The 11,401-nt window shown below is 32.5% G+C and overlaps 1 protein-coding gene across 1 annotated transcript; it reads right to left on the reverse strand.

The window, feature by feature from the left end:
* Positions 1 to 463: 463 nt before the first annotated feature.
* Positions 464 to 11,091, reverse strand: LOC143058143 (cell adhesion molecule CEACAM5-like). Its single transcript, XM_076231604.1, has 6 exons — positions 10,594 to 11,091; positions 9,309 to 9,608; positions 8,809 to 9,108; positions 3,008 to 3,301; positions 587 to 646; positions 464 to 471 (listed from the first exon to the last, which is right to left on the reverse strand). The coding sequence occupies exons 1-6, from the start codon at positions 10,739 to 10,741 to the stop codon at positions 464 to 466; spliced, it is 1,110 nt and encodes a 369-aa protein (XP_076087719.1). The 5' UTR covers positions 10,742 to 11,091.
* Positions 11,092 to 11,401: the final 310 nt, after the last annotated feature.

An 11,401-nucleotide genomic window follows, 5' to 3' on the forward strand; every position in this document is an offset into this window, starting at 1 on the left:
TCATATTTTTTTTTAATCAAAAGCAGTTCAAAACGACACTGTATAAAATAAAATTAATTGTACACTGACCCTGCTTCTTAGAGCGCTTGTAAGCCCAGCAAGCAATGACTAGTGATCCAACCGCTGCTACAGCACTCACCGCACCTATTATTCCATTAACTACTGTATCCGCTGTGAAATAAATAATTACATCGATATAAAACTATCAACTATCGGTTTCAAATTGAACATTATAAAAAAGTGATAAAAATGTATATGCTAGTAATAGACATTATAGATGACATTGTCAAGAATGAAATAAAAATCACCAATGAATAGACTGATGATGGTAAAGTGTACACTTTTACTCAACATTACATTCCAAAGATTACAGACAATATGAAACAAGAGGACAACATTGCAACAAAAATTATTTTTTTGACCGTGCACATTTATTTTTATTAATTTGACATATGATATGAACTCAGCAAACTGAAAAAACAGGACTGAGTGTTTCAAACTTATAAATGATGACATTTATGAATAAAAAGATAAATTTTACACAAAAACGCAGTATACAAATAATATCTCTTGATAAAATACATACTGTAGTCTGTGTCATCATCCGAATCATCAGAGTTAATTTCTGGTGTAACACCTGCCTTAACTAAAAATAGTTGAAAATATTAGGAAAACAATATCAAATCAAGTAAGTCGCGATCGTATAAGATACTAAATGATATATTGAAAGGAATAAGCTCTTCAAACAATACCAATTGGTTTTTCATGGATAATGTTTACTGTGATGAATCTGGCATTAGGTGATAAAAAGAAACATATATTTAACATGTTTAATCTCGAAAAAAATGAATATCTTATTGACACAAGGAACAATGCAATATTTATCTAATGATGTGGATGTTTACTGATATTTTGATAGAGATACACATAATTATGGTTTATACATAAGGTTACATGCATGCATACTAATACACACGTAAACTGTTGTTACCCGTTCGGGATGATAATTTCAGGAACTCAATTTTCGGCTCTCCCTTGACACCATCTTCGAGTATGGTCTTGAGGAAACGATTATAGTCCGTCGGAAGGGGACGATAAATGGCTGACCAGTGTTAAGAGAGAGCCAAAGCTCTTGCACGTTAAAGACACGCTTGTAGATTTCGAAAAAGAGTAGGCTAATGCCACTACAAGGTAGTACTCGCACCCGCAAAGCGGAAAGGGATGTATATAAGCTGCAAAACTTGTTTCCCAATCCACTTTAAATAAATATGTTTAAACTAAACTAAACTGGTTTTCATCCGTTTACAGTAAATGTGATTAAGGTTTTGTTTGTTAAGTTGTTCGTGTTCTTTGTCTTTTTCTAATCAAATTTTTAACTTTAAACTTCTGTAAATAATGTCACCTTATTTGCTTTTACTGTTTTCTACATAGATACTTCTATGACTAAAAAAATAGTAGTCATGTCCATGAATCAAACCCAGCAGAACTCACTTATACCATTTTCTATAGAAGGTTCACCTTTACTATATGTTTTCACTTTACTATCTTAACTTGTTGAGATCTAATTTTTTCTATACATTATTCTGTGAAAATCGTATATAAAAAATTACATATCTGTATTAATTTAAAATAATTTTCCCAAAGTGAAGATTCTTTGTGATCAAACAGTCAGCTCAACATTTCTGAGATTTGATATTATTACACATGATGGTCCGGATATAATTTATGTCATATTCGATGCAGGCCGTCCATCGACCTATCGTACACTTGTCTAATTTATTTGTACTGACTATACCTTTTAATTATAATACATAACGAAAACAGTAGTGTACCGATATAGGATAAACAAAAATGAGGGACGACAGATACCACAGGGACAGTCAAACTCATAAATCGAAAATAAACTGACAACGCCATGGCTAAAAATGAAAAGGACAAACGCACAAACAATAGTACACAAGACACAACATAGAAAAATAAAAAATTAACAACATGAACCCTACCTAAAAACTAGGGGTGATCTGGGGTGCTCGGGAAGGGTAAGCGGATCCTGCTCCAGATGTGGCACCCGTCATGTTGCTTATGTGATTACAAATCCGGTAAAATAGTCTAACTAGGTAGGTCACATTCATCATGTTCATGAAAGGGAGGGGGATTGTAGTTACGACGTAAGGAACATATCCGATATCATTTGTGAAACGGTTATTCCATAACGGTCAACCAACTCGTGATGGCGTCTGTAAAATTCACGAAGTGAAACTTAAACGATTGAACTAAAATGAATCGGGGTCACATATTAAAACCGAGAAAAAAAAACATCAACTACGCGAGGAAAGCAACCGAACAACAGCAAAAACTGAACTGCTAAAAAATATAAACAAAACCATACATAGACACGGACTATTTGATAACAGCTTGTATATGCCTGTTTTGGTACAAAATGTAAACCATAGAATAACATGCTTTTTCTTTTGTGTAACGTATCAAATACAGTTACATTTTTTGGCACTTTTTGTTAACTGTTTGATTATCACTGATTATTATTCTAGAACACTATATAGATATGTAAGGTTTTATACTTTGATACAGAACAATGTACAGAAAAAAAGATCAAATGAAGATCTTTCATTTAAGACAATATCTTCCTCGTAAAAATTGAGGAAATCATTCTTAAAATTCAATTTCAACAAAACATTTGTAGAATGTTGCTTTGATTGGTATTGGACACGTCTTCACTTGAATTGTTAAAGTTCTGTTTCAACACAATTTTTATTGGCATAACAATGTTTGTTTACCAGTAACACCATATAAAGTATTCGTCCCGAATTTTACAACCTGATCTATGATATTGTATTGTACAGTCCATTACAAACAATGCACGTCAATACATATAACCCTGACGTTTGTCCTACGTATGTGTATCTTAAACAAGTTGTGACAAGAAAACACAAAAAATAAAATATTGATAATTTCAAAACATGAAAGTTTAAAAAAAGAATTGTCCCACCTGCCAATTTTGCTGGGAAGCTTCTACCGGTACCGACAGAGTTAACGGCAAAACATGTATATTCACCAGTCATCGATTCCATTGCCATTGGAATGATAAGCGATGGATTGTCAACAGTGACTCCCATGATTCCGATCGAATCAGATGAAAGTCGTGTTATTGAGCCATGTATATATCTCTCCCAGTACACCCTTGAAATTGCTGGAAAGGCATTTCTAATAGAACAAGTGAGTGTTATTGTATAACCAATGCCTGTTAGGTGCGTCATAGATGGCACATCAACATCAGGAAGACCTGCAACAATGAAGAGAAATACAACGTTGTTCGTTTACAGTTCGTATAACATTTAATTAAAGTTGAATTATACCTTAATCTTTATTTTTTTTACCGATACCTTTTGTTTATGTGCCATGAACATGAATATCATTTACTCAATTGCAAATATGCGAAGCCAGTAAAACTAATCGTTAGATTTATTGAATTGATTTTCCGATTGTATGTTAGGACATTTTTCAACGTTCGTCTACTATTATGGAAAACTGAGATGACTCTACTGTTGATACATTCTTATTCATATTTCGCCTTCGGTCTCAAGTAATGAATTAGCTTAACTTCTCTATGAGGGGTGGAGCTTACATGTAATATCTCTGTTTAAAGAAACAAACTATAACCACCAGACCATAGCTGGCCAGTGACCTTGACCCTAGTATATAAGCACCTGTCCATAATAACTTGTCAGTATTTTTCTAGAGGGTGTGAAGTGAACACTTCACTTGAATTCTTTTTAGTTATTTTATTTGTATCTAAGATTTAGGGGAAAGTTACTAAAGTTACATTTAACTTGTCTACGATGTACGATAAGTTCTAATGTTATTTTGTTAATTAGAAATAATAATTCCTCAATTGTCTACGATGTATGACAAGTGTTGATGGAAATGAATTTAAAAATTTCTTGTCTACGATGTATGACAAGTGTCGATGGAAATTAATTAAAAAATTTATTGTCTACGATGTATGACAATTTTATATATTCATTAAGTTTTTGCCTTAGTACGATGTACAGCACATTTGTTACTTAATTCATACTCCTGTTTGTTAAACAGGTAGATATTTAAAAGTATTTCTATTCACATGAAGGTCGTGAGTACTCTTCAGAATTTACACGTGTTTTACCTGCACAGGTACACATTATTCTATTACAATGGCTGAATTTGATTATGCAAATGTATTGCTTTTGCAAGATGTTTAGAATGATGTTTACACTTACAAGGGTGATGGCTATGATTTTCATCACCTCTGAGTTGTTTTAGAAATTAAAGATGATAAATTTAATAGGAAAACAAGAGGTATTTTGAATAAATCCTCTTCTTAAACAGTTATAAAACCTAGTAGTTTTATAAAAGATCATAATGGCATTGCAATTGGAAATAATTGACAAAGCAACAGAACGAGCCAAAAGTAAGTTTTTAAAATCTAGTGCTACTTGTATAGCTTCAAAATCTCCTTGGTTTGTGAATTTTTCTCAAGATAGTGCTGTTGAGATTTAAGATAGGCATGTATACATATTGATGCATTGACTCATTATCATTAATGTAGTAAAAAACATGTATGAATCATGCGGTTTGAGACAGTTTCTCTGCCTTCAACTCAAGCAGAGTTTGCAGAGAAACCTGCTGCTTTATTCGAATTTTGCCATTAGAGGCTTACTTTAATGAAGATTTAGTTCTAAATTTTGATCTGAACTACTGTAATGATACTGTTCATGTACCTCCTTTTGGAGTTTGTGCCATGGCTGATGATAATCCAGCCGGAGCTGAATTTGATACGTCTTTTGATCCTGCATTAAGGTTTTCAGAAGCCTTTAAGGCTTCTCTTAGTGAGATAAATGGTCTATTATCTCATCCTGTTTGTCATCATGATTTAATCATGATTTTGCTTGGAAAATCCCAAAATTGTTTAAAAAGGCAGAAAACTGTTTCTAAGTTTTCTTCTGGACTTTCTGTGACTGTTAATAATACTACCATGTCAGTAAATATCAAATCAGGAAAATACTAAGTTCATAGAGGAGTAATACTATCACCCTGAGAACTGTGAGAATCCTAATGTGTCTAGGATAAATAACAAGATTGAAATGGCACTGCCTAGACAGGCCCACTTTGTGGTTTCAAAGATGCAGAAAACCCAGAGATACTTTATTAAGGGGTTGATCATCACCCCTATTGTTGAGGATTTTATTGTAAAATTCTATTTGTTTGTTTGACCATGGGTTTCTGGTTAAACGCATAGGAGATGCTCAGAAATATCTAGATGATAAAACTTATTTGTAATTCTGATGTGATAGTTGATTTATTACGTTTTTAGTTATGATTGCATGAAGCAAACTTGGTTATACAAAGATTCTAAAGCAAATTCTAGATTCCTTGGAAGAGGTTCCAGGTCTAGCAACTATTTTACTCCCAGCTGTTATGGGAAAGGCAATATCAGTCTTTTAACTGCGGAGGCTCTGTTGGTCAACAGGGCGTATACTAGTAGGCAATTCCCTTCATTGAGAGGGAGAGGTTTCCCAAAATACAACAGAGAATCTCAAAGAGGTCACTTTTCTCAACCAGTTGCTATATACAGTAGATAACTTAAATATTATGATTTGGAAAATGTTACTAATGATCTATTGATATTAGATTTAATAAGAAATGGTTATAAAATTATTTTTAATGATGTACCACATATTTGAATAAAATATATGTCACCTTTCATAAGGATGAAATAATTTCAGAAGTCCAAAAATTGATAGCTAAGGGAGCTATTTAAGAGGTTGATCGATCATTGGAAAATCAGTTTATTTCCTATATTTTCTTAGTTCCTAAGAAAGATGGGTCTTCAAGGCCTTAGCTTTTGGCTAATCAGCATTTGGAGCAGGACCATTTATCTTTTGTTTAGATGTAATTCTTAGGGATGATTATCTATATATATAGAGAGAGAGCTAACATCTATAGATCTCACAGATGCATATTTAAGTATCATTTATGTATACTACTGTTGCCTTTATATATGATTATATCACAATTTCCTGATTCATGTGGAAAGGACATTGATATGATATTTATGTTCTTTGTTTTGGATTGGCTTCTGCATCAAGAGTTTTTACTAAGGTTTTATGTATTTTTATGAAATAATGTCACTTGAAGTATATACATGCTATAGTTTATACATTGATGATTCTTTTATTATGGATCAGAATTTAGATGGTTGTATTGTCTTGTGGCACATGCTTTTAATGCAGTATATGTGGGAATGTTGCAGAAACATGGCGAGAAATAATGTTGAAACACTGTATAGTTGTTACAGTGTTTATTATCATCAATCTATAGGTGAAAATTTTTTTACAATTTAAATCAGAAATTAAGAATTGATTTTTAGACCCATCCAAATAAGTTTTTGGATTGGACCAGATGCCTCATTAGAAGGATTTGGGATCCAAATTTGAAGAAAATTTTTCTGTTGGTAGATGGAGCTTCTTTAAGAACATGCGCTCATTTCATATAGATTTCTTAGAATTGTTGGCTATATTTTTCTTTTGGAGAGAAATGTTTAGTCACAGAGAGTTATACAATCAGAAAATACAATTTCAGTAGCATTTATTATGCAATAGGAGTAATAACCTCTTTGTCACTTTAAACATGCTTACTACAAATATTTCATTATTTGGGCTTGGTGTTCAAGAAAGAACATTTTTATCACAGCTCTTTATATTCCTGGTAAGAAAATTTTGATGCTTATCAAAACAGGATGGCAATTGAAAGAAGATATATTTGTTTTGCTGTTATCACGTTTTCATTTTCAAATCTGTAGATAATTGATTCGTTGTCTTTTGACCAACAAGCTCCTTTCAGAGATGTTTGTACTTTTCATGGTCAGATTTAAGACCTTATATTTTCCCATCTTTTTCATTATTGGGGATAATTATAAAGAAAATTATTAGTGATAAAGTTCAGAAGGCTCTTTTGATTATTCCTTTTGGTCTGCTCAGAGTTGGTTTTCTTCGCTAAGACCAATTTTAATTTATATGCCAGTTAAACTGCTAAACATAAAAGTTAGTAACAATGTTACATACTGAAGAATGCCTTTCCGTCAGGAAGAGATTTGATTTAACTGTGTATTGTAAAAAATATAAGTGAACCAACACCTGAAGGGTTGATTGTGCGGTAGGGTAAAAACGTGTGTATTATATTCAGAAATCACTTTAATATAAACAGGAGATTTGAGAATCATTTGTAAAATATATTTACACTTCATCTTGGAGACCATGCATCTATGATCAAGCAATATCAATATTTTTTGAGAAATTTCATTATTTGGTGTGTTCAAAGAGAACCAATTCCTTATCACCATCTAAAAAGGATGTTATTGATTATTGAAATTTTTTGTAAAACACAAGTTTTTCATATTCAGCATTTTTAATGTGAATTTTACTTGTTTTATGTTGAAACAGACTTGATCCTTTAAGAAGTAGATGTTTCTAAATTTGTTTGTTTGCTACATGCATATGTGAAAGGTTGCTGAAACCTGAATCTGCAATTGAAGAGTTAGATAGTCTTTCACTGTGGAGATGAATTTAGTGTTATCTTTTTAAGTTCTTTATATTCATTAGAGGATTTAACATTGAAGACTGTCTTTTATACTTGTGTCTTTATTTGCCTTGACTACAACTGCCAAAGTACAATCTTTATCAGCTGTAGATTTACATTCTATGTTTTTCATTTAGAGACATGGCACTTTATATTTTCATATACATGAGTTTTTGAAAAATACTAGATCTGTTAGTTAGTCTACCTAATGAGGTGATCAAGGGTTTTGATAAACCAAAACTTTGTGTTGTTAAGACAATGATTTATCATGTTTTGTGTACAAAATATGTGAAAGAATTCATCTAGTAAGTCTTTTCGTAAAGTTTAGATAGTTAGAGTGAGTTCTAATTTTAGCCGAGGTTTTAAGGTTTACTCTTTTAGAGAAACCTCTTCATAAGTGCATTGAGCTTCAGGATGTTCTATTAAAGACATTATGGCAACAGCTTAGTCTGGACATATGGTAAAACTTTTTATAAGTTCTATAAAAGGGAAAGTGAATAATATCAGTACTAAAACACTTTTCTTCAGTTGTAGTTACTGGATTATCTTGTGATTTCTATGCTTTATTAAATGTTGGCATTTATAAAAATTGTTTTTAGTTTGTGTCTACACTTTAAACAAGCTAATTCATTACTTGAGACCGAAGGCGAAATATGAATAAGAATGTTCCTTCATCCAAGCATATCTTGGATGTGCAGGATGAAGGTCATTCTTAGAATATGATCCTGAGGCTCGAAAGTAATTAATTCCCACCCTAGGGATTATCAGTCAGACCCACCCTTTTCCAATGGGTTTTATATTTGGTCGACACAAACGTGCTTTAAATTATGACAAGTTATTATGGAACAGGTGCTTATATACTAGGATCAAGGTCACTGGCCAGCTATGGTCTGGTGGTTATAGTTTGTTTCTTTATACAGAGATATTACATGTAAGCTATACCCCTCATAGAGAAGTTAAGCTAATTCATTACTTTCGAGCCTCATGCTCATATTCTAAGAATGACCTTCATCCTGCACATCCAAGATATGCTTGGATGAAGGAACATTATTTTACATGCATTGTTCCATGCATAACTAATAAATTACATTGCAGTACTGGTTAAAACAAACAAGCACCATAAATTTGAAGTTAAATGCAGAAGCCTTGTTTATACAAGTTGAAAAACAATATTACCTCCTATAACATTGAGTTTACTTGCTGAACTATAGCCCATTCCAAATTCATTGACTGCAAAACATTTGTAAAGTCCTGCATCCGAATCTGTTGCGTGGATTAATATTAGTGATGGATTTGTAACAGTTATACCATCAGTTCCAGTAGTCCCAGTATTTATTACATATTTGATACCATTTAATTCTTTCTCCCAGTAAATTTCGGTTGCAGGTGGTACTGCGTTCACAACGCATGATATGTGTACTTTTTCACCATACTTCACTTGTAGCAAATCCGCTGTGATACTAATATATGGCAGCTCTAAAATACAGAAAATAGTGTCTAGACGGTTGATAGTTCATAAATGGTTGTCAATAATTTAGCACATTTATAATTTCTGAATACTTTGTATGGCCAAAATTATAGACAGAACATTGAATAACCATAAGTAGAAAAAATATTGTTATTGTAAAATCAGACATCTCAACATATCATATTAATAATTTTTGATAAAACCTTACCACCGATGACTTCTAAATTTGTGGCTTCGCTGTATCCCATTCCGACATCATTGGAAGCTATACATCTGTAAGATCCGTTATTTGATGTAGTGGTTTTTACTATAGTCAGCGATGGTGCATCTAATGAAACTCCTTGCACTCCAGCAGTCCAACTATTAATCACATTTTTCGTACCATTAAATTCTCTCTCCCAGTAAACATTTGTGATAGGTGGGTTAGAAGTTATATTGCAGGCAATTGTTACGTTTTCCCCGTACTTTATTGAATACCTAGTATCTTTAACATAAACAGTTGGTACATCTGCAATTAAATTGTGGAATATTACATGTTCAACCAAATAAACACATGGGCAGAAATTACAGAGAGAAACGCATGCAACAAAATGAACTCTTTTTTCTTTTAAATCAGTTTTTCTCTCTATTATTTGAAGAGTGTGGTACGTGTTTCTTAAAAATAAACATTATCACCAATGTGATAAACAAACAGATACAATAAATACTAATATTTGATTTCAATACACAATACACTGCTATTCCCCATGTTCAATTGGTTGACTTCATAAAATCATTAAACAGCGCTGTTTCTATACAAATAGCAAACGTAGCTTTTCTTTTTTTTTGGGGGGGGGGGAGGGGGGTATAATTATTCTTGTTTTTTTAAAAGAAACCAGATTAATTCTATCAGAAAAAACACTGAAGATGCTAATATCAAAATATCTGACTTTTTGATAAGACAATATATATTGGTTGAGTTTGTAGGATTGATATATTTCAACCGAAAGTTCGGTTTAATTGTGTCTCATTGTGCATTCCTAATTTCTTCATTGTACTCGTATGAAGCAGGATTTATTTAGAATCTTCTTAAAAGCACCTTGCGAAATTCCTCATTTCACTTTTATATATTATATTGATGATGTCCTATCACATTTACGTCATTATGTACATCTCATATATCCTGGTTCACTTGAAATTGAGGATAATACAAACAAGACCTGAGCGTCAATATTTCCCCAGATGGACCAATCCTTACTAAAATGTATGACAACTGGTACGATTTTAACATCCGAATGAGATATGATAGTGTTAAAATGTTTGAATGTATGTTTTGATATTGAAAACATAAAGGAAAAAATATTGAAAACCACAACTGAACTAATAGGAATACATAACAAACCAAAATGTACACAGAAAACAACAAAACGAAACGAAAGGAAACAACGGAAAAGTACAAAAATAACATGCTAGGTCATAACGTTAAGCACCAAATAAGTATACCCTTGTTTTACCTCCAGTAACAATAACATTTATTGGTCGACTTTGTCCTGTTCCAATATCATTTCTAGCGTAACAGGTGTAGGTTCCAGATTCAGACGATGTCACTTTCAAAATGGTGAGTGATGGCGTTCTAATGGAACTTCCTGATATCCCGTCCATCTTTTCTGAAATCTTTGTTATGATTCCCTTATTATTGTACTTCCAATATATCTCATTTACGGGATCCTGTTCAGATGAACGAACTAAACAGTTGACGGTGAGTGAACTTCCGTATGTCACCACATACCGGTTTGATTCAATGTTTACAACAGGATATTTTGAATCTATAATGGAAACTTACGTATATTATATAAATCATTCTAGTTTTTAGGATAGGATTCTGTATCGAGATCGTAGCAATTACTGATGCATTGATTTGACAATTTTGAGGAAATGACTGCATTAGATTCTTCTTCTTTCTGTGTGAAACCCTTGACCTAAACTAATTACAGTCCTTGGATGGTGAAAACTTCCCAATAACACCATACACCATTACACCATTACACCATACACATTGTACCATGCATTACACCATACACGTTACACCTTTTCTTCATACACCTTACACATTACACTATACACCATTCCCCATACTATCTACACGATCCGAAATTACCAATTATGCAATTAAATTTCAAATATTAGGATTAATATAATTGTTTATGTTCACAATACGAAAAAAAAAGATAAAAACAAACTTCGTTTTAAACCAATGAAGTGTCATATACCATCATTCACACCATTCCATATCGCACATTACACAATCACACCATTCATCAA

The sequence above is a fragment of the Mytilus galloprovincialis genome, chromosome 14 (assembly GCF_965363235.1).
Source record: "Mytilus galloprovincialis chromosome 14, xbMytGall1.hap1.1, whole genome shotgun sequence".
Lineage (NCBI taxonomy): Eukaryota > Metazoa > Mollusca > Bivalvia > Mytilida > Mytilidae > Mytilus > Mytilus galloprovincialis.

Bases quoted from the DNA above. Each gene is read 5' to 3' on its own strand.
- LOC143058143 (XM_076231604.1), bottom strand. From the start codon at position 10,741: ATGGACGGGATATCAGGAAGTTCCATTAGAACGCCATCACTCACCATT. The intron at 9,609-10,593 runs GTAAAACAAGGG...ATTTAATTGCAG, and splicing joins AAATGTTATTGTTACTGGAG to ATGTACCAACTGTTTATGTT. The intron at 3,302-8,808 runs GTAATATTGTTT...TCATTGTTGCAG, and splicing joins TAAACTCAATGTTATAGGAG to GTCTTCCTGATGTTGATGTG.